Source organism: Ceratotherium simum, chromosome 38 (assembly GCF_057802395.1).
Source record: "Ceratotherium simum simum isolate JZ-2026a chromosome 38, ASM5780239v1, whole genome shotgun sequence".
Lineage (NCBI taxonomy): Eukaryota > Metazoa > Chordata > Mammalia > Perissodactyla > Rhinocerotidae > Ceratotherium > Ceratotherium simum.
In genome coordinates this window covers 9,678,161-9,701,223 of record NC_141937.1, presented here as the reverse complement: position 1 = coordinate 9,701,223, position 23,063 = coordinate 9,678,161, and the positions used below count along the sequence as shown (strand labels likewise).

The 23,063-nt window shown below is 47.2% G+C and overlaps 1 protein-coding gene across 1 annotated transcript in view; it reads left to right on the top strand.

Annotated features, from left to right (window-relative positions):
* Nucleotides 1–21,932, top strand: part of TULP4 (TUB like protein 4) — a 233,672-nt gene extending 211,740 nt beyond the window's left edge. The window contains exons 10-15 of the mRNA XM_087425088.1: nucleotides 2,499–2,643; nucleotides 5,964–6,108; nucleotides 7,341–7,434; nucleotides 10,313–10,456; nucleotides 12,862–15,353; nucleotides 17,068–21,932. Of these exons, the coding sequence (XP_087281214.1) occupies nucleotides 2,499–2,643; nucleotides 5,964–6,108; nucleotides 7,341–7,434; nucleotides 10,313–10,456; nucleotides 12,862–15,353; nucleotides 17,068–17,184 (3,137 nt within the window). The 3' untranslated portion in view covers nucleotides 17,185–21,932. The remainder of the gene's footprint in view (nucleotides 1–2,498; nucleotides 2,644–5,963; nucleotides 6,109–7,340; nucleotides 7,435–10,312; nucleotides 10,457–12,861; nucleotides 15,354–17,067) is intronic.
* The last annotated feature ends 1,131 nt before the right edge of the window (nucleotides 21,933–23,063 follow it).

The window sequence follows — 23,063 nt, the reverse complement described above, 5'->3', positions numbered from 1 at the left end:
TACAACTTGTATGTTTCTTCCAGAATTTTCATGATAAATTAATGACACAGAATCTCTAGAAATAAGAGGTACAGATGTCCATCACCCCCAGGCTCCCTGGGTCTTACTCTGACGTGCTGCACTGAATTTCTAGTTGTTGACGACAGGGAGCAGAGTGATGAGCCTCCAAGTGTGTAACTGTAACACTGAACAAGCAGGACTTGGGGCTTGTCTCAGAAAGCAACTCCCTTCTTCTCACGCCGCCCCCTTTAAGACCGTTCTATGGGGAAGTCCTTCTGCTCCTGGGCAAGTGGTTGTCAGCCCTGGCTGCTCATGGGAATCACCGGGGAGCCTTAAAAATAGACAGTGCCCACGTCCACTCCCAGGATCCTGCTGCAGTTAGTCTGGGGTGCAGCCAGGCGGCAGGGAGAGACCTCGTTTTTGTTTCAGGAAGTATTTATCGAGTCTCTGCGTTGTTCTGGTCTCTAGAGTTACAGCAGGAGGCGAGACAGGCAACTCTCCTTCCACTAGTTGGGGAGACAGACAATAAAATAAAAGTGGTTATGAATGCTTATGCCCCCCTAAATTCATTTGTTGTTATCCTGATGCCCAGTGTGATGGAATTAGGAGGCAGGGCCTTTGGAGGTGATTAGGTTATGAGGACGGAGCCTTTATAATCATGAGATTATTGCCTTATAAAAGTGGCTCCAGAAAGTAGCCCCTTCTGCCATGTGAGGACACAGCAAGAAGTCAGCCGTCTGCAACCCCAAAGAGGGCCGTGACCAGAACCCCACCATGCGGGCACCCTGATCCCAGAATTCCAGCCTCCCCACTGTGAGACGTAAATTTCTATTGTTTATAAGCCATCCAGTCTGTGGTATTTTGGTATAGCAGCCCACACAGACTAAGACGTGAGTAAAGGAAAAAAGCAAAGGGTATGACATCCAGCAATTACAAAACCCCAGCATCAGCAAGTCGATCAGGAGTTGAGTGGACAATACATTACTGAATTTCCTCAGGTTGGTGAACTGGCTCTGTGCTCGTGAGCACAGGGGAAGCGTTCTGTGGGCTTACATGCATTTTGGAATCGTGGCCAAGCTTCCTTTGATCTAGGGCTCCTAAGTTAAATAAGGTAAAGCACTGCTTGGGGCGTGTGAATTAAGCCTTTTTATTTGATGGAACTCAGATGCACACCACTCCAGCTTGCTGGATTCACGAGTCGTGCCTTCTGATTCAGGAAGTAGCTGACGAAGAGGTTGATGTAGTAACACCGATCAGGCGTCAGCTACTCTCCTTCCAAGTAGCACGCCAAGTTGTTCTGCTCTGCCTCCAGGGCCCTCAGAGAGGCCCTGTTCACAGATGTCACCTCCACACAGATGTCACCTCCACGTGTTCAGAAACAGAGATTAGTTTGGATTACAAACTCATTCTTTCAAATGTAAACAGCCCTTTTGAATGGTAAAATCGCTCATAGTCTATAAATTATTTCATTGTGATTGAATGATGCAGCTTTTTTATTGCCTGGCAAGGCTCTTGGAGCCTTGAGGGAATGAGGCTTTTGTCAGCAAAACAAAGTGATTTTGAAGAATGAGGTACTTCCAGTGAGGGCAGACCTGGGGTGGGGCAGAGCAGGGTTTGGGTGATGAAGGGATGTGAGGGGGTGTGAGGCCGTGTGAGGAAGGCAGCAAAGGAAAGGGGGTTTTGAGGAGGATGTTAAACATGGACTTCATCTACTCTGCCGTTTTGTGATGGCCCCATTGCTGCGTCTGTCGTCTTCTGCCTTGGGGCCTCTAATCTTCTACCTAATGGCCAATTGACAAGGTTGTTTTGAGTGGCTTCCACGCAGGCACCCTCAGGAGAACCCAAAGCTCCCACTGAAAGTCCTGCCACACAGGTCTTCTTCCAGCCATTGCTCAAAGCAGGCAGGCACCTCTAGCAGGTGGGATAGCCACCCCCTCCCCCCCTACAAGCATCCTTCTGGCGGTTCCAGGAGACGGTTCTGACACGCCAGACATAAACTTCTCGGAGTCCCTGAAATGGACCCAACTCTGCCAGGTCTTGAGTCCAGAGCAGGCCCAGAACCAACAAGGTCCTTCCCCGGTCCCAGGGCGGAAGCAGGTTCTGGGGGAGTCAGTGAGTCAGCAAGCCCCTTGCCTGGCCTGGGTTCCCAGGCTGCCCGTGTGAACCCAGATGGAGGCTGGTGTGTGGTGAGGCACAATAGCGCGGCCGTTTTGTTGCCAGGTTTGGCACAGTAAACAGTGCCAGACTGTTGTACATTCCAGAGGCATTAAAATTCCACGCCCATTTGCTAACCATAGAAGTAATGGACTACTTTTGCTTAGAAAATATAATGGCATAAAAATGTAAAAGGAAGACAATGCTCTGCTCCTTTCTGTTTCAACCTGTAGACTTCAAACGGTGGCCTATAGGGTCAGGCTGTCCTTAGTTCCTAGTAATGATCGTCGTGAGTGTCTAACTGATGTCACTTCCCTAAAATCTACTGCTTGGTATCTTACCAGATGAAATCTGTGGAAACAGCTTGATTTCTACCATGATCGACAGCTGCAACTGCTCAGACTCCAGTGACATCGAACTGAGTGATGACTGGGCTGCCAAGAAATCTCCCAAAATCTCCCGAGCTAGCAAATCACCCAAACTCCCAAGGTAATCTTGGTCTGTAGGGGCGTGCTCCCTTTTTGAGCCTCTAGAGGTGTGTCTGTGTTGTGTCTGCAGCAGAATCCCATTAACCCACACCAGAGGAGCATAGCAAGAGGCAATCCAAGTCTGTCGTCTGGAAGAGCTGCCTGTGATAATTATAGCTTTCCTTTACTCTTCCCTTCAGGATAGCAAAAGATCCCCAGGAAGAAGTTTGCTGAACCCTCAGAACTTCTAGGGGTCAGCACTGATGGTGGGTGGCAGGGGTGGCCGTAGCTTTCTGGCTTACTTGTTTTTATTTCTGGTCTGAGAAAAGTAAGACAGAGGTTTTACAGTGTATGTAATGTGTTGAAAGGAATGCCGAATTAAATGCCTTTGATGCTGTAATTGGAAAAAATAGTATTCTAAAAAAAATGTTTGGGGGGCTGGCCCAGTGGCATAGCGGTTAAGTTCATGTGCTCTGCTTTGGCAGCCCGGGGTTCACAGGTTCGGATCCCGGGCGCAGACCAATGTGCCGCTTGTCAAGCCATGCTGTGGTGGCGTCCCATATAAAGTAGAGGAAGATGGGCACAGATGTTAGCCCAGGGTATCTTCCTCAGCAAAAAAATAAAGAAGAGGATTGGCATCAGATGTTAGCTCAGGGCTGATCATCTTCACACACACAAAAAAATTTCTATCCTAAGGGTTTGTCCTAAAGAGTGGCAAAAAGCTAAAAGCAGATGGAAGGGCCTGCAGTGTCATAGATAAAAAACCCTGCCTTGCTCGTCCTGACCTTACCACCGAGGGCTCTGTAACCTCAGAATGTAACGTTGATCCATGACCTGGAGACCAGTTTCCTTGTCTATGAAGTTAAAGGGTGGAGCAGATCTTCGCTAAGATCCTTCTAGCTCTAAAATTCTTGATGCTGTGTGAAATTAAGGTCTAATGTACGTGCAGATACGTACCTGCCCAGATTGTAAACACATAATGCATTGTGCAGTTGGTAAACCAGTGTATTCACCACCCAGTTGAAGATAAAGAATATTTCCATCATCCCGGAAAGTTCCCTTGTACTTTTTCCCATTCGATACCCACTCCCTAGAGTAATCACTATTCTAACTTCTGTCAGCATAGATTAGTTTTGTTTCTTCTTCAGCTTCATATAAATGGTGTCAAACCACATGTCCTATTTTCTTATTTGGCTTTTTTTAATCAACATAATGATTGTGAGACTCATTCATGTTGTTGCGTGTATCAACAGTTTTTCTTTTTTGCTCTATGGAATTCCATTGTAATGAATATACTGCAATTTGTTTATTCCGTTTACCAATTGAATGTTTGGTAGTTTCCAGTTTGGGGCTATCATGAATAAAACCATTGTAGACATTCTTCTACAAGACTTTCTATGGACGTATGCGCTCGTTTATCTCAGGTATATGCTTAGGAGTGCGTTGTAGGGCCACGGGGTAGACGTATGTTCAACTTTATTGGAAACTGCCAAACAGTATTCCAAGGTGCCTGATGTACCATTTTAAATTCCCACCAGCAGTATATGAGAGTTCTAGCTGCTTCCATCCTCACCTACAGAGTATTGTCATCTTTTAAAAATAATGTTATCCATTCTGGTGGGTGTACAGTGGGATCTCATGGTGGTTTAATCCTAATGTCTTCAATGATTGGTGATGCTAAGCAGCTTTTCATGTTTATTGGCCGTTTGGATATCTTCTTTTGTGAAGTGTCTGTTCAAGTCTTTTGCATCTTTTTTTTTTGTGAGGAAGACCAGCCCTGAGCTAACATCCGATGCCAATCCTCCTCTTTTTGCTGAGGAAGACTGGGCCTGGGCTAACATCCGTGCCCATCTTCCTCTGGTTCACACGGGACGCCGCCACAGCATGGCTTCATAAGCAATGCGTCGGTCCACACCTGGGATCCAAACCTTTGAACCCCGGGCCACCAAAGCGGAGCACGTGAACTTAACCACTACACCACTGGGCCAGCCCCTTGCCCATTTTTTATTGAGTTGTTTTTCTCTTATTTAGAGTTGTAGGAGTTTTCATGTATTCTGGCTACGAGTCCTTTAGCAGATATATGGATTGCTGTATAGTCTAACGTGAATTTCTTCTTTTATGATTAGCACTTTTCGTGTGCTGTTTAGGAAATGCTTTTGTCCTGTTTTGTCTACCCTAAGATCATGAGACATTCTTCTGTTCTCTTCTACAAGCTTTATAGTTTTAGCCTTCACACTTAAATCTCGGATTAATTTTACACCTCAGATTAATTTTTGTGTATGGTCTGAGTTAGGGGTAAACGTTCATTTTTTTCCCATATAGATATCCAGATATCCAGCAATCTGTTCGATTTATTTTTTTCATCTTTATTCTAGGCTTGTTAAAATTGCAAATAAAATTATGAACTTTTCTACACTTCTACAGTGTTTTGGCTTTTCCCATTGCTTAGGGAGAAGAGGACATTTAATACATAAGCAACCAAATCTTTCACCTGTAAATGTCCCTGGAAAGCTCCCGGATGTTGTGGTCTCTGGAGCTGGTCCTCTTTCCGTCCGTCTTTCTCAGTGTTGAGTGCCCCTACGCAGCAGCCAGGCCAGTTGTCCTCGCTCAGAGCTTTAACCAGCTCGGTCCCCCTGTCCTCCCACACTTTGGGAGCCCTAGGTGTCTTATCAAGCTCTCAAGCAGTATCTGTGAGGCTTAATGCTTTTCTTTCATGGAATGTCATCAACCTTACCATAGTCACATTTATAACACTCTCTTTGGGGTAGACTGCCATTAAACACGTGTGTCCCTATGTTATAAACAAAGGAACTGAGGACCAGAGATATAACATAGGATCAAAAGGCAGCAGAAAAACTTAGATCCACTGATCTGATGTCAATATTGCAGGGGGGAGATGCTAGGTAAGTCTGTTGAAATCCCAGCACTGTGTTAGGAACTATAAAGCCATTGTGGACTTACGTGAAAAACGCCTCTTCCACCTGCCACTTTCCTCAGGACGAATTTTGCAGACCCCTGGCAGAAGACATGTGGACAATTCCAAACTTACTATTAGTCAGTAGAAAGTTTTCAGTAGAATGTTAATTCTCTGAGGTTCTTTACAAATGAATCGCTCGATTGAACCTCAATATATTGTTGAATATATATTATTCGATATGCAGTTCTGTCCTTCTTTCCTCATGTTCATAAGGCAGAAGCAGGCGGGCGGGGCCTGGGTAAATTAAGGGACCTGGCCCCTGGGAGTCGCACATCCACGGTGACTGGTGGACAGTGAAGGGAGTGCCAGGAGTGCAGGCGCCGTCCCCACCGGGGCGCCTGACCCTCGGGGCCTTGCCTCCGCAGGATCAACATTGAGGCTCAGAAGTCCCCCAAGCTGTCCCGGGCGGCGCAGGAGATCTCCAGGTCTCCACGGTTGCCGATGCGCAAGCCCTCCATTGGCTCCCCCAGCTTGACGCGAAGAGAGTTTCTCTTTGAAGACATCACTCTGGTAGTGTCGGCTTTCGGGTGGTCCCCCAATCCAACGCTCCGCTCCCCTCCTCAGCGTGTGCTTGATGGCCGCTGAACCCTCGGTCCCCCCTCTCCGTGCCTGTCACTGCAGTTGCAGACACAGGCGTAGAAAACTAGAGCCTGTCTGCCCTCCTCCATGCCCCGTCACCTCCACATCCCGAGGGACCTCCTTCCCAACTCGGGCATCCCCCTGTTGCCACAGGAATCTCCTCACAGGTAGCTCTGGTTGAGACACAGCCACACTTCTCACCTCTGCTCCCTCAAGCCGCTTCTGACCCTTCAGTGACTCCAGTGTCGGCAGGAGCCAATCCCTGGTCACAGCCCCACTGCCTGGCCTGGCCTGTCTTTCCCTCCTGTCCTCCTCGACGCCCCCTCCTCTCCAGGTGCCAGAGCCACACTGTTGACTCACCTCTTCCCGCCTTTGTGCCTTTGCCCTGCCTGGGTAACCCGCTCCATCTCCTCACCCTCCTTTCTGCCCACGTGCTTCCAGATAGAACTTCCCCTCTGTCGTGAAGGCTTCCTCCCCTGGCTCAGCCACAGTAATCCCAGAGCATCTTGTTTGTAACTCCCTTAGGACATTTCTCAGTCACTTCCTTGTATATAAATAATTACAGGCCTTCTCTCCTCCATTAGGTTCTAAGCTCTTTGAGGAGCTGTATTTTATTCATCTTTATTATTGCCCTTGCACACACACACACACACACACACACACTCATGCATGATTGGGGCATAGTGATAACTTGTTAAATTTTTAAAAATTTGATTGAATAAGAAACAGATAATTGGGTAGTTTTGGGATATACTGGTGTCAGTGCAGCTGATGTTTCCAGGAGAAATATCAAGGATGAAAATGGGTTCAGAGCCAGGTGCTCTCTCTGGTTCAGTGACTGGGAGGAAGGAGAGGTAAAGAAAAAAGTGCCCAAATCACTTTTGTGCCTTTTTAACCTACACACATGTGGACACACCGGGACACACCCGCCCCCACTCCCAACCTGAGAATGACAGCTCGCTGAGCCACCACTTGCAAATGGGCGCCTGACATGCTGTAGGCAGCTTCTGGTCTTAAAAACAGTGGAATGACAGAGAGCGAATATTTCTGGCAGTGCCCACGTGTGGCTTTTTAAGCAAAAAGTGTTAACATCCTTACTTCTTGAGTGATCAGTAGAAAATATGGAAATAGATTGTGATTTTTCTCCTTTTTTTTCCCCACAGCACAACTATCTTGCTCAGGTCACGTCTAATATCTGGGGAACCAAATTTAAGATTATGGGCTTGGCTGCTTTCCTGCCAACCAACCTCGGTGCAGGTAAAAACTGCGTCCTGTTCTCTGCCCACTGTCCTGGTTGGAACTCAGGCTGAATAAGCAATTTCAACCTTTGGTGGCCTAATGTAGAAAATGAGCTCTTATGACACCAAAAGATGAGCATGTATTTTACCTCCAAAGTTTGACTCTAGCCACTCTGATTTCACAAAAATTAGAATTATCACTCAAATTGTTTTCTGCCAGTGGTGTTTTCGTTTTTTAATACAAGCCCTGACTTACAAAAATGACAAAATAGCCGAAATCTCTATCAAAGCTCTTATAGGTTTCTGGTTACTTTGATTTCTGGCCTTTTACTGTGGACAGATTTTGGTACCAGTGTCTTTAGGTTCTTGAGTCAGAAGAAACTCCTGAAGAAAGTCAAGAAGAAAGTGTTCAAGACCTTAAGAACAAGTTGGCTGACTGTTAGTACAGTTCTTAGTGGTAAATCTTTTTGGATTTCATTTCTAAGTACCAGATAAATACCCTCTCCATGAGAAGTTTGAGACATCGAGGAAAATGGAACCCAGGGAGAACCAGGCTGGGCAGAACCCAAAATTTGCCTTCTCTTCTGTATCTGCTTGAATGACTGACGTGTCATATTTACTAGGGGACCGTGAAGGAGTGAAATGACGGAAGGTCCTTTTCAAAGCAGCTTCATCCTAATGGCCACATCCCTGTGTGGATTAAGGGCCTGTGTTGTCCCCCACCTTGCTACGTTGCCCGATCATCTAACACGCACGTCTCTCTAGAAGGCCAGCTTAGCCAGTGGGGTTCACCGATGGCTGGTGGCCCCATCTTGAATGTGGTCTATGTAACCTACTAAAAATAGTTTTTGAAAAATTCTGGATCTGCCCATTAGAGTTGTTTCAGACACAGTTAGACTCTTTAAAACAAATAATTCTTGCAAAGCAGATGTTAAAAAGACCTGTTGCTGTGTATGCATCTTCAGAGACATTAAATGGTGCTGCATTTGGATTTTTCATTTTGAGGTTTCTCAGCTCAAAGGAAAAAAAGAATAACAGTAAAACATAAAACTGACTTAGGAAATAACAATAGACAATCCATTCACATAATGGAAAGAAATCTCTCATGTTTTCAACAACCGGGAAACCTTCTCATGACCACAAAAGCCTGCTCTTCAGTAATTCAGCAGCACCCTCATGATATGTATGGTGATTCTAATAACCACTGTGTGAGAGGCATGGTTACCCCACACCTGTAATCTGAGAATTTAGCCATCTGCCTACAGCAAATGTTGAAAAAAGGAATGGACGTGCACATTTGCTCAATGGGTCTTCTCATTCTGCCCTTAGTTCTTGGATGTTGAGTAGATCCATAAAGAAGTCAAGGAGGACCTTAAGATGGGAGGGCCTGTATTAGGAATCTCAGTGCCCAAGACAAAAGCTTGGTGTGTGACTGCGGTGAAATCATTGTCCTAATCGTTGACCTTTTTAAAAAGAGCATTTTCATTTGTCAAGCTAAAAGAATTTTCCACGTGATTCTACTAGAGAGAAGAAATTAACTCTTGGATTCTAGAGGGTTTGTTACATATGGCGCCCTATTAAATAATCTTTGACACTCTGTTAGATTCAAAAAGTGAGTGCTGTTGGATAGTTTATATTGAATAATTGGATAATTACATTGAATAATTTGTTTCCTTCAATTAGAATGATCAGGCTCATGAAATTTTTGAGTTTTTAATTTTTTGCATTTCTTAATTTTAAAAATGTGGAATAAATTCAAAATTCAAAAGATTTAAAAGAATATACAGTAAAAATCTTTCTTATCCTCACCCCCAACCTCCTAGTTTTTTTCCCTGGAGGCAGCTGATATTATTTTTTAAATCCCTCCTGAGATTTTTAATTTTACATCCTTTTGTCAATCTGAACGACAAAGAATAGCACTTTAATGCATTAATTCTTAAGCTATATGGAACCATCCAGAATTTTTGAGACAAAATTCAAACTCTCTTTTGTGGGCAAGAGAGAGGAAAACATGAATAAGACCTGTAACAACCCCTGGCTTGGAAAAGTCGTCTCAGCCCACTCAAGTCCAAGCAGCAGCCTTACGAAGGTGCTTCAGAGAAGAAGGCCTGGAGCTGTGGGAATGCTGGCCAGTCAGCCACCAGGCTGTGAGGTGACAGCCTCGCAGGTAGAACTTGGCTTATCTTAATAAAAACAAGAATAGGAATAATTAAAGAACCTCTACATATCTCACAGCAAAGAGTATTAAACATAAGAGAAAGTTGACGGGACAATTTCATCCTGATTTTAACCTATTGTGAAACTTAAATTCAGATTCAGTATTTTTCAACTTGTTTTGTCTTCTCTAAATATTTTAGTTGCAGTCTAGGCCTTCTCTTAAATGTCCCTGTTAATGAAATTAAATCTTAGCATTTAAAGAAACTGTGTGGAAGTTCTCCGTGATTCTCTATCCTGAGCATGAAACTGGAAGTCAGGAAGCCCAGAATCCAGTCCCGAATACAGCCCGAGTGTCATTCCTGCTCACCGCGTAGCTGCCCTCCAGTAGCTGCTTGACTGCCCCCTGAGCTTGGCTCTCTGGTTATCACAACTGTTTCCACCAAGTTATCCTTGTGATTGCAAATGGGATTTTTAAAAAATACATTTGTCATAACCCAGCTCATTCTAAAAAAGAATTTGTCTAAGATAGGTTTTTAATTCTGGGCTAGACTGAGAATTTGTTGTTCCCGAATCCAGTCCGTGGCCGGGGTGACCAGTCGTGCGCTGGGGGAGGTGGAGAGCTGCTCTCAGAGTCTCCGGCCTTGCCCACGCAGGTCACCCCACGTCTCTTCCTGTGACTGTTGATGCCTTGGCTCTCCTCTGGCTTGTCTCTATTAACCGTGCTTTCCTCCTCCCACCAGTAATCTATAAAACCAGCCTCCTGCATCTCCAGCTGCGGCAGATGACCATCTATCTCCCAGAGGTCCGGAAGATTTCCATGGAGTATGTTAATTTACCTGTCCTCAACCCGAATGTTTTCAGTGAAGATGAGGATGATTTACCAGGTGTGTTCACACATCAACTGGTTTGTCACGAGCCCTCTGTTAGTGGGTCGTGACGGGGACAGAGTGGTAAGCAGTCAAGAATGCCAACATGTCAGTCCGTGCCTGCTGCCTCGGTTTGGAAAAGGTACAACTTCCTCAGTAAGGTTGGTGGGTGTGGTGGCGTGTCACTGGAGAAAGGTCACCTACTGTCACTGGTTTGGGGAGGAGGGGAGCTACCAGAGCAAGGACGATGAGGTGGCCGTGATGGCTCATGATCACAGAGCACTTCTACCATCTCACTTTATCCTCTCGGTAGTCCTCTTAGTCATATGCCCAGATAGGGAAGTTAACAGGACTCATCAGGACTCAGTCAAGTCAGGACTGAAACCCAGTCTCACTGACCCCAGGCTAGCCCTCATCCTTTCAATCCCTGCTTAGAGAATGGCATCTCCCTGTGGTGCCACAGAGCCCAGTTTCTCAAACCTGCCCCACCTCCAGGGCGGAACGTCTCTCTCCTAATGTGCAGAGCGTGTCTCAGTGCATAGAGGCCAGGTCTGAGTTCAAGGTCAAAGCTGGTATAAGTTTTTAAAATCTCAACTTACAAACTTTCAGATCTGTAGCATCTTAAGTCTTTTCTACCAGGGGGATCCTATTTTGATTATTAGAATGATTTCTAAGTAGTCCACCAATTATTTATATGTAACTATTCTCAAAAAAGTCCACCTGCAATTTTATAAATATAGAGGCTCCTCTACTTAGAACCAAGCAAGGTTCTGAAAGCCTCTGGCTTCTGAGCCAGAGGAACCGTACACGGCCACTGACTCCTCCTGTTTCTGGTCGTTCTCAAACAGGGGGCTCTGGACCTCACCGTGGGACGGGGAGAGGGACACGCGTCCCAACTCGGGCTCTGAACTTGGGGGCGTTGTTGACCTTCCCTCAGCCAGATTTCTGCCTGTAAAATTATTCTACTGTACTTTCTGACAGTAGCCGTCTTTGGTTCTCTGATAGGTATACCTTCTCCTCATGGGTGGAGCAGATGTTCTGGACTAATGGGCGAGGTTTTGCAACCGCATAAACCTGCAGTTTGGTGAAACCTCACACACGAGCTTTATAGCAGCTCTCCTGCTATTTCAGAACCTTGGATTTAGAAGTGGCTTTCACACTTTCCCCTTAGCGCCCTCCGTTCTCACGGAATGTGGCTAATCTAGCTCTCTCGTGCTCAGCTGTTGCTGCTGTTGTCGACACTGTCTGTGGTTCCCAGAGAAAGGAGGAATGATTTGTCTCAGGGCTTACACATACTGCTGGTGACGCAACAGAGAGACTCTCCTTCGGCGGGGAAGACGCCTGCCCTCAGTACTCCATACAGAGGAAAGAGCATCTGGAAGAGGGATCTGAACAGGAATCAGAGAAAACTTGAGACAGGACCTAGATTCTTGCAGCCAGGGGACAGTCACATCTCAGTGGAGCACCCCAGGGAAGGGGGATGAGTCTGTCACAGGCATGAAGGGTGGGCTTAGCTTTTGATGGACTACTGGCTTCTCTCTGTAGTTCTGGTGAAAGGTCAGCCAGCCTGTGCAATTTCCTGTTAATGCCTGTTTCTTGTGCACGTGCTCATAGTCACGTGGCACTTAGGCCCAGATGAGCAGACCTCCAGTGCTCTGTGGGCTCTTTAGAAAGGGCAGTACTGAACAGTGGCGCTGAGCCCCTGCGTGTGGTCTGCAGATGATTGCTCAAACGCACAGTCCATTAAACTCCTCCTGTGTGCAAATAGGGTGGATTTACAGAGTTTTAATCAGTGTGGCTCTAACTTATATACAGTTTGAAATGCTAAAAAGCAGTTAAATTAGGAAATGATCCTTCCCCTCATATGCAGATCTGCCAGAGGATTCTTATCATTGGTTTCTCTACTGCATTTTACATGGTTCTATTTACAGAAAATTAATTTACGTACAAATTTCAGATACACATCTGCACCACAACACTTCCCACACTAACCAATCCAAAACCCTGGATAAACCTACTCAGAAGCCTAGGCATTGAGTCCTCAGTGGAGTTTCATACTGTACCACTGCCCTCCTCTTGCATAAGAATGGGCCGTTTTATGACCATCATGAGTAAAAAGTGTCCTTAAACATTTATTTGCCATGGTACCATTCAGACACGTGGCACCACACTGAGAAGGTTCAGAAGTATTCATTGAAATGCTCTGACAATGCCCTTAGCTCCAGAGCCCACCGATTGCCAGTGTCCTTACAGAAACATCAGAGAAGCTTTGTGTAACTTGAAGGAAGGGTCCAGCTTTCCCCAGGCAAAGGCATCTGTCTGTAGGAATTACAGTTTATATGTAAAAGGCCTAGATGAGTTGCTTATTCTGACCCAGTTTCATGGCACTGTTTTGTAAGCAGTTGGTTTTTCTCATCTTCCAGTGACGGGAGCATCTGGCGTGCCTGAGAACAACCCACCGTGTACCGTGAACATCCCCATCGCGCCTATCCACAGCTCAGCTCAAGCCATGTCCCCCACGCAGAGCATAGGACTGGTGCAGTCCCTGCTGGCCAACCAGAACGTGCAGCTGGACGTCCTGACCAACCAGACCACGGCCGTGGGGGCAGCTGAGCACGCAAGTGACAGTGCCAACCCATATGCAATCTCTAGCCGCTACTCCAACCCCGGACAGGTGATCTTCGGAGGTGTGGAGATGGGCCGCATCATTCCGAACCCCCCTCAGCTGTCCCTGCCGCCGCCAGCACAGGGGGCCATCCAGCTGTCGGTGGTGGACCACGGAGACCAAGACCACGAGCACCTGCAGAAGCCAGCCAAGGCCCTGCGGCCGGTGCCGCAGCTGGCCGCCGAGGGGGACGCCGTGGTGTTCAGTGCCCTCCAGGAGGTCCAGGTGGCGAAGATGAACCCCCCACCGCCCTACCCAGGAACCATCCCCGCCGCCCCCACCACGGCAGCGCCGCCGCCCCCGCTGCCGCCCCCACAGCCCCCAGTGGACGTGTGCTTGAAGAAGGGTGACTTCTCGCTGTACCCCACGGCGGCGCACTATCAGACGCCCCTGGGGTACGAGAGGATCACCACCTTCGACAGCAGCGGCAACGTGGAGGAGGTGTGCCGGCCCCGGATGCGGATGCTCTGCGCCCAGAACACCTACACCCTCCCCGGCCCAGGCAGCTCGGCCACCCTGAGGCTCACGGCCACCGAGAAGAAGGTCCCCCAGCCCTGCACCAGCGCGACCCTGAACCGCCTGACGGTGCCGCGCTACTCCATCCCACCAGGGGACCCGCCCCCGTATCCCGACCTCGCCGGGACGCTGGGCCCAGCCCGGGCCGCGGCGCAGAGGCCGGACAGCAGCCTCATCCACGCCACGCTGCGCAGGAACAACCGCGAGGCGGCGCTGCGGGCGGCCCAGCTGGCCGAGCCCCCGCGCGCCCCGCCGCAGCTGCTGGCCAAGCCCAAGGGCGCCGCGCCTTTACCCGCGCGGCCGCCGCCCGCCCTCTACACCTGCAGCCAGTGCAGCGGGGGCGCAGCCGGGCGCGCCGAGCAGGGCGCGGGGGCGGGGGCGCATGCGGCCGGCACGTCCCCGCTGTCCTCGCAGTCCTCCTACAGCCTCCTGAGCCCGCCCGACGGCGCCCGCGAGCGCGCCGACTATGTCAACTCGGCCTTCACCGAGGACGAGGCGCTGGGCCAGCACTGTCCGGTCGAGAAGCCCCTGCGGCACCCCGCGCTGCCCGAGGCTGCGGTGGCCGGGAAGCGGCCGCCCTCTTACCAGTGGGACCCCGTGCTGGGGGAGGACATCTGGGTTCCCCAGGACAGGACAGCACAGACTGCAGTGCCCAACCCCCTGAAACTGTCCCCTCTGATGGCAGGTCAGAGCCAGCACCTGGACGTGTCCCGAGTGCCCTTCGTCTCCCCCAAGTCGCCCGCCAGCCCGACTGCCACTTTCCAGACGGGCTATGGGATGGGAGTGCCCTACCCAGGAAGCTATAACACACCCCCTTTGCCGGGAGTGCAGGCTCCCTGCTCCCCGAAAGACACCCTGTCCCCGACACAGTTTGCACAACAGGAGCCTGCCGTGGTCCTGCAGCCCGCCTACCCGTCCCCCCTCTCCTACTGCCCCCTGCCCCCCATGTATCCAGGAAGCAGCACGTGCTCGAGTTTACAGCCGCCACCTATCGCCTTGCACCCCTGGAGTTCCTACAGCGCGTGCCCGCCCGTGCAGAACCCCCAGGGCACGCTCCCCCCCAAGGCACACTTGGTGGTGGAGAAGCCCCTCGTGTCCCCACCGCCTGCCGACCTCCAGAGCCACCTGGGCACAGAGGTGATGGTAGAGACCGCTGACAACTTCCAGGAAGTCCTCTCCCTGACGGAAAGCCCAGTCCCCCAGCGGACGGAGAAATTCGGGAAGAAGAGCCGGAAGCACCTGGACAGCCGAGCCGAGGAGGGAAACGTTCAGGCCATCACAGAGGGCAAGATGAAGAAGGAGGCTCGGACTCTGAGCGACTTTAATTCCCTGATCTCCAGCCCCCGCCTGGGGAGGGAGAAAAAGAAAGTGAAGAGTCAGAAAGACCAGCTGAAGTCCAAGAAGTTGAACAAGACGAACGAGTTCCAGGACAGCTCGGAGAGCGAGCCCGAGCTGTTCGTCAGCGGGGACGAGCTGATGAACCAGAGCCAGGGTGGCAAGAAGGGCTGGAAGGGCAAGCGCAGCCTGCGCGCGGCCGGCGAGCCGGAGGAGGCCAAGTGCCGCAGGGCCAGCGAGCGGGAGGACGGCCGGCTGGGCAGCCAGGGCTTCGTGTACGTCATGGCCAACAAGCAGCCGCTGTGGAACGAGGCCACGCAGGTGTACCAGCTGGACTTCGGGGGGCGGGTGACCCAGGAGTCGGCCAAGAACTTCCAGATCGAGCTGGAGGGGCGGCAGGTGAGAGCCTGGCCCGGGGCGTGGCCGCGGCGCGGCTGTCTCATCCTGACGGGCCCCTGGGGGCCTTTGAAGGGGGGGCAGGGTATCAGTGCCTTGGCCTTGGAGGGGCATTTCTCAAAAGGCCGCAGGGGAAATGTGGAAAACAGCTGGTGTCTCTCGGGGCCCACTGGAGTTGTGATTTTCAGTGTACCCCTTGCTGTCTTGTCTTTATTTCTCATCAGAGTAACACATGTACTGATTTTTTCAAGTCAAATGCTTCTACAAGACCCGAGAGGACCACTAACAGGCCCCTGCGCGCTCCCAAACCTCAGCCTCCCCCAGAGGGCGTGCTTCCACCTCTCTTGGCTTTTTTCTGGCATTTGCCACCATATTTGTAAAGAACAGGGTGTCTACTATTTGTTGATTTTTCAGTTTTCAGCATGGTGTATTGACTTCTTCCTGAGAAACGTGAGGGTTTGTTTTCTTCACCCCCACCCTGTGACTACACACACGAGAACTTTCCCTACCCCCCTTCCCAGTTGAATCAGTAGTCATTGGTCACCTCCTTATGCCAGTAAGTACCGTTCAGAGCTGAGCCATGTGATATGGTTTAATCACATTCTTTTTTTATTGGATAGTGGTTTTTTTCCCCCAGACATAATAATTACCCAGTTTTTGTTTGCTTGCTTATTTGCTAATTTCTCTGTGTATTTATTATTAAGTCATTCGCTGATCCCCTGGCAGAATGCAAATCCCCTCTTGGTGCAAACACATTGGGTAATTTGTCAGTTCTTCCTGCTCCAACCTGGAACGGTTGCCCCAGCCCTGCTGTGTAGCTACTGTTCTGGAACTACCCTCCTCCACCATCCTGGAATTCCCTTCACTTCTGTTTAAATCTCATTTTCATTACTTCACTCAACAAATGTTGACTGAGCACCTGCTGTGTGCCTGGCAATCCTCTGAGCCAGGAGTGTGGCCCACAGGCCGGTCTGTCTGCTGCTGCTTTTTATAAATAAAGTTTTATTGGGACACAGCCACGCCCGTCCACTTAAGTGTAGTTTACAGCTGCTTCTGCCCTACAGCAACAGAGTTAAGCAGTTGTGACAAAGACCGTATGACCTACAAAGGCTAAAATATTATTGGCCCTTTACAGAGAGTTTGCCAGCCCCTACTCTAAGTGCTGAAATTAGATCGATGAGGAAAACAGAAAATCCCTATCCTGATGGAGTTTACAAAAATGGAAGACAGACAATAAACAAATAAGTATACATAACATGTTGTATAATAATAGTGTCACGTGGTCCCCATGAGTACTGAAATGACAAGGGCAAGCAGGCTCGGGAAAGAGGCGGTGGCGTTCTGTCCCTCTCTGAGTAGTGACATTGACAGTTGCAGTTAATGTTTCTTGTCAGCCCCTTTTAGCCTGTAGATTCTTCTTCCTACTTGTTCTTCCTTTTTCTGTTTCCTGGATGAGGAAGCCCCTTCATTTGACCTGTGGAGCTTTCCATGCCCTGAAGTCTGCTCATTGTCTCCCCACTGCGTTGTTTAACATGTTCCTCCGCTCCTGTATTTCCACCAAACTCGTAGTTAGATTGAGAAGCTTGATCAGAGTCACTTTTGTTGGCATCTCGTAGGCCGTGCTATCTGCTTCCAACAGGTGCTGCCCAGACCCGGCTGCCCTGTGTCCCGCCTTGTTTGTGCTTTAATGTCTTTGCTTCCCTCCCTCGCCCCCCAGGTGATGCAGTTTGGAAGGATCGACGGCAATGCGTACATCCTGGACTTCCAGTACCCCTTCTCCGCTGTGCAGGCCTTCGCCGTCGCCCTGGCCAACGTGACTCAACGCCTGAAATGAAGAGACTGCTGTGTGGAGGAGGAGAGATAGAGGAGCCTTTTCAGAGGGGCCTGATGGGAGATGCTCGAGGAGCCCGCCCGGGCCCCAGGGGCTGGGGACCAGAAGACAGGAGCAGAACTGGAAACGTCTGTCAGGCCCGGGGCAGGCACTGACCTTCAGTTGCTGTCGTTTGTTTGGGCTTTTATTCTCCTTTATTGTCTTTCTTTCTTCTTTCTTTTTAAACAAAAACAAAACACAGGAGAGTGGTATTTGGAAGCACAGGGTGCGAGGCACCTGGTGTTCTTTTAGGAAACGTGCTTGCTGTGGTAATGTCCTCCTGGTGTGCCTGTGTGAGCTGCGGGACGAGGGGCCCTTCAGCAGAAACATGGACTACCTTCTGGCCTGCTATTCTTTTAGACTAAGGAGTATGCGTGCTTTTCATTCTCCACAATGTCTGGCTTTTATTACTCCTCCAACATCACCACTAGTGTAAAAACAAAAAACTTTTTTAAAAGACACAACCAAAAATCCTGAAGGTACAGGTTCTCTTGGGGGAACAACATTTAGTTCACACATATTCTGTTCCTCCCCCAGAGGTGACTTGATTAATGAAGGGTGTTTTGGCAAATGCACTGTGTTTGACTAATAAAAGTAGGCTTTGTATGGGGGTGCTATTACCCGGTATAAATAGGCGTCGCTCATGAGGATGTAGGGGAAGGGACGGCAGGTGAGGAGGGAACTCCTGCACATGTACGCACGGGCGGTTCACGCAGCGTGACTTGAAATCGTACAAGGGCTACGCTCCTCTTCGGAGGATGTTTACATTGAAGACTCCACTAGTTTTATAATATGTCACAATTCCGTAGGCTCAGTGACTCAGTATGATTGACTTCAGGAGAAGGTAGGAGACAGAAGTGGAGAGATCCCGGCATGCGGTGGGGTAGCGATTTTCTCAGCTACCGCGGTGGCTAGTCACTGGATGCCCACCAGCTGAGAAGCAGCCTTTATTCCCCCACCCCTTTTATTGTTTAATCTGGAAAATGCAGCAGTGGACATTTTCTCTCCAGTGAGATGACACTGTTCTACCCTTTCTAAAAAGGCTGACAATACCAATTGAAAGCCCTCCTTTCCTCTTCTTGGCTACATTGAAATGCAATTGACTAGAAATGGTTTCCACTAGATTAGAAATGTAACAAAAAAATTTTAAGCATTTGCCAGGGTATTAAGAGAGTTATAGTCAGCTCTTTGACAAAAGTTTCACAATCTTCTCTAGGGAAAAAAAAAATCTCTAGGGAAAAAAAAAGTTGTTTAGTAATTGTACAGACTGTTTACTGAGGAAATAAACCACTGGGAGAAAGTGGTGAAATTATGGGACTTTAGGTAGTTGGTTGACTACTCTTTGTTAATTGCGCCAAAAAAAAAAGTCCACTGAGATGATCTTTGCCCACCTCCCCCTCCTCAGGGGACGCCTTGGGCGGCATTCAGCTCTGAGAACAAGCCCCAGTTCCTCTTTTTCAGTTATTCACATCTGTAATGTTGTTTAGGTAGGGCAGGAGCACAAGAACTGTCTACTAGCTTAGGGTCCTAAATTTGGATTTTGTTTGGAAACAGACAAGTGGAAGATACTGCAGAAAAGTATTTTCAAAATAATTTTTTTTTTAATTCCCTGTTTGGGTTTAAAAGACACTGGCCCGTTCCTTTCCCAGAGCAAGATGGTATCACTCACCGTTCTCTCCAGACTGCGAAAAAACAGGTGAGGTTTTAAATACGGTGAAGACCATCTTCCAGCTAATACCAGAGTTTCCCATTTTACATTTTAAAATATTGAACCTGATTCTTTGGTGGGTAAATTCTGCCGGAAAGAATTTAGCAGTGTATTCAGAATTATATAATTCTTTTATGAGTTTCTGTAGCTTGTTACGATGTTTCATTGCTTATTATTAGTTGTGCAATAATGGTTATAGCCTATTTCTAAAATAATTTAAATGCAATTCCCCTGTTTTATTGTCCAAAAGATAATTATTTATCTTGCTTTAATAGTGTTCTTAGGAATTATTTTGTTACTATGTACTGGTGAGTTATGCCCATTTTATTATTTATTTAGAAAAATAGTGTGTTTGTAATGACTTATTTGGTAGCAGTATATTTTGCTGCAAGAAATAAAGAGGATATGGTAGAAGGTTTTTTTGCTGGACAATTTATAACTTTTTCTAATTGGGAAAAAAATCCTATTAATCCTTTAAAAGTAACTCTTTTTTTTGCATTTTGTGGTATTGATCATATACAAAGGAGAAGATTTCTTTGAGATAACATAGCCTAAAATAATATTTCCCCTTCTCTTGGAAATTTTATTTTTAATTAAAAATAAATGGTGATATGAAATGAGAGGAGACTTATTAGGAAGAGAGTAGCAGAGGAAGGAATTATTAGGAATAAGTTTCCGTTTTTAAAGTTCTGCCTGGTCTTTAAGATGTAAAGACCACGAAAGGGTACATTTTAGAACTTTTCTTAATCAGAGCAAATATAGGGGGAAATTCTTGGAATAAAAACTACAAATACATGTTTGAAGAGCAAGTGAGTATGTGTAGCAAATAATTAACTAAACTTACTAAATTCTTAGATCGCTCCCCTGGTAGAGACAGAGACCTCGGGCTGGGATGTTTTGCGTACATGCGCGTCCACCTGTGGATGAGCAGCTGCCCAGCTCTGCTTGCTCCGGCCAAAGGAGCAGAGACTCTCGAAGGCCACGGCAGACGGCCCAGGTGTCTGCAGCAGCTGCTGTGTGGTGTCTTCATGGTGATGCTTTTCCTTGTATTAAAAATTGTTTTCATTCAGTCAGTCCCAATTTATTAAATACTACTAAAGTCAGTACTTTAAACAGCAGAATTGTACATCCTTCATGTTTATTAATAGCAATTTATGACTATTAAGATACCTCATTGGATCCCTAAATTTAAAAACATTAGCCCAGTCAATAGTCAACTACGTAAAGAATCCATGCCTTTTTGAGGGAAGTGATAAATTAACAAACATAAAAACCAATTTTAAATTAGTTTTAACTCTAACCTCATCAACCAAAGGCACAGATGTGTGTATGGTGTACCCATTGAATGTATATCCCAAGAAAAATTGGCACCAAGGAGCAGGAAAATGTCAAAGCTCTCATGGCAGCGTAAGTCAGGATTTTGTAGGTTAGTGTTTTTCATCCATGGCCACTGCTCCCTTGTCGAGTGTCCCACGAGGACACACAGGAACGTGCACGTTCCTCTTGTTAGCATAGCAGAACGTCAGGAGACCCCAGGGTCTCTGTGCCGAAAGTTGGAGGGTGACCGTGGGCCTCCATTTGTCCATCTGTAAAATGAAAGGACGACCGGGACCGTCTTCTGAACTCCCCTCCCCTCTAACAGCCCGAAGGCGCAAAACATGGCGCCTCATCCTTCCGCTGTACAAACTCGGAAGCTGTGTTCCCAAACATTGCCTTTTTGTAGAGATTTCTCCTGTATTAGTGAGCTATCTACTGAGTGTAAACCAGTGCATTTAAAATACTGTCTCGAGCAGGCTCACCTCTAGAAATAAATGCATTTGGAATTGCGATTGTTTTCAAAAATTACACAAAAGCACCAATTCGAGCTGAGACAGAGGAGCCTCCCCATGAGTGTGCCCTGCTTGGTGGACGCCCTTGAGAACAGCCCTAAAAGAAGTCATCGCTTGCCCCAAAGACCAGAGAGTGGGTTTATAAAAAGAGCAAAGGAGTGTATGCCCCGGCTGGTTTGAATTCGAGTGTCCTCTGCAGTGTTGCGCTATCGTCAGGTTCAAAGGTTTCTTGAAAAGGAACCCATTGTGTCCCTGTGTGGGCCGTCCATCACTTGGCCAAGTCATTGGTTGTGAACCAAGTTAGTTGAGACAAAATGTGTCAAAAATGTTGTTTAAGATCCTGGGATTTTGTAATAGCACACAACAAAACTCTTCACCATTCTTTTATTTCCTTCTCCCCAGCTGATAAAACTCTGAAGGGTTGTGGCTTATTTTGTTTTCGTTTCTTTGGCTTCGTGCAATTTTCTTGTAACTTTACTTGTACCTATATTTTCTGTTTACAAGTTCTTTTAAAGGGGAGGGATAGGGTTCTAAGATCTCGTTGTTTACTGTAGATAAAAAAATTTCTTTTCTTGTTGTAGAAAAGCATGGGTTATGCGTTTGATGAAAAAGGCACTGTGTTATTTACCAAAGGGGTATTGTTTTCGCATTTGTTTATAAATGCATTATTTTGGTACTGTAAATTTGGACATAATTTCTGAGTTTATTACTACTGGTTTTCTTTTCCCTTTTTTTTTTTTTTTAAACTGTAAGTGCGCAATGCAGGTGCACAGGTCCCAGACCAAACCAGACCACCAGCATGTTCTCGTCCAAACTTCGGGGATGGCGCACGCTGCTGTGGGCGCCTCAGTTCCCCCACCGTTGGTTTGTTTGTTTTCAATTCCAGCATCCTGCTTTGTCTTACTTTCCAAGCAAGGTCTGTTGAGATTCCCGGTTGCATTCTAACGAGCTCACCCTCATTTGCCTCTCTTACGTATTTTGTGTATCAGATTGTGCAGGAGGTATTCTAGAAGGCATTAATGGTTTGCATTCAAAATGGTGTGGTTTGTCCAAATTATTTTGTCTTTATTATTGAGATGGATTAATCTCCTTATGTTTTTTTTCTTGATGATTTGAAGTTGTAAGAGTTGTCCAGCTATTGCTTAATAAAATTTTGCAAATCAAAAAAAAATCAATTACTGGTGTGCAAAATCCAGATGTGGGTCTTGAGTCCTGTGAGAAGAAATGACCTCGCTCTGTTGGCATGGCCCATCCTCCACTTGCCCCTCCAATCCCTGGGTTACTGCCAGCTCCGTGAGTTACTGCTGATGGTTACTGGACACCCTGAGATCCTTATCATCATTGCTCTTTTCAAGAGGTCAGAGGCTGTGCTGTTGTCTTGACAAGTTGGTTTGAGTTTGTGTTTGTTTTTTCGTGTTTTTTTAAAGGGGGCCCATTCAGGATGCACCTATCACAGTACCTACAAGACCAGAGGTGCTAAATACATTGACACCTTCTTTGTTACTTTGCAGGAAAGTTAATAAAACCAGGTTTTGAGCAATTCCACTATAAGTGCTAATAGAACTGTTCATTGTTGTTATTACTAACGAGTCTTAGGGCACCTCCTTGCTCTGCCCTAGAGTTCCCTCTGACCATGGGAGGGAGGCAGGGACAGGGGTCATAGGAGGCTCATCTGTAAACACGGTAGTTCACATGCACATGTGCAGAACTGCCCTTTTGGTTTTTTCACAGATAAAAATAAACATGTGATCACTCAGGCTTTAGAGACAGAAGAACCAAAAACCACTGTTGGCTCTAACAAATTCTAATTATGCATTGTTTTAAAATAATCATAGGACTATAAATCTGTGCTTTAAATAGTAGTAGCCATACAAAGCTAACTGACCTGAATTTTGTCTAAGAATCAAAATCTTATTTTGTTAGGAAAGTTTGTGAACTTCAAGTTAACATTCATTGTATCTTCATCACTTAAACCAGGTAGCAAGGAGACGTGGTCGAACAAAAATGCCTTCTCTCCCTCCCCCCAAAAATACAAGAGACCCCAACCAGAGCAGCCAGGCCATACCTGGGTCTGTGCCGCGGAAGAGTGTGTAGGATTGCCGTCTCCACCAGCCCCATAGTCAGCTTTTGGGGCCTTTCAGTGTGAGCCGGTGTCTCCAGAAGTTATTTATTTATTTATTTATTTATTTATTTATTTATTTATTATTTTGTGAGGGAGATCAGCCCTGAGCTAACATCTGTGCTAATCCTCCTCTTTTTGCTGAGGAAGACCAGCTGTGAGCTAACATCTATTGCCAATCCTCCTC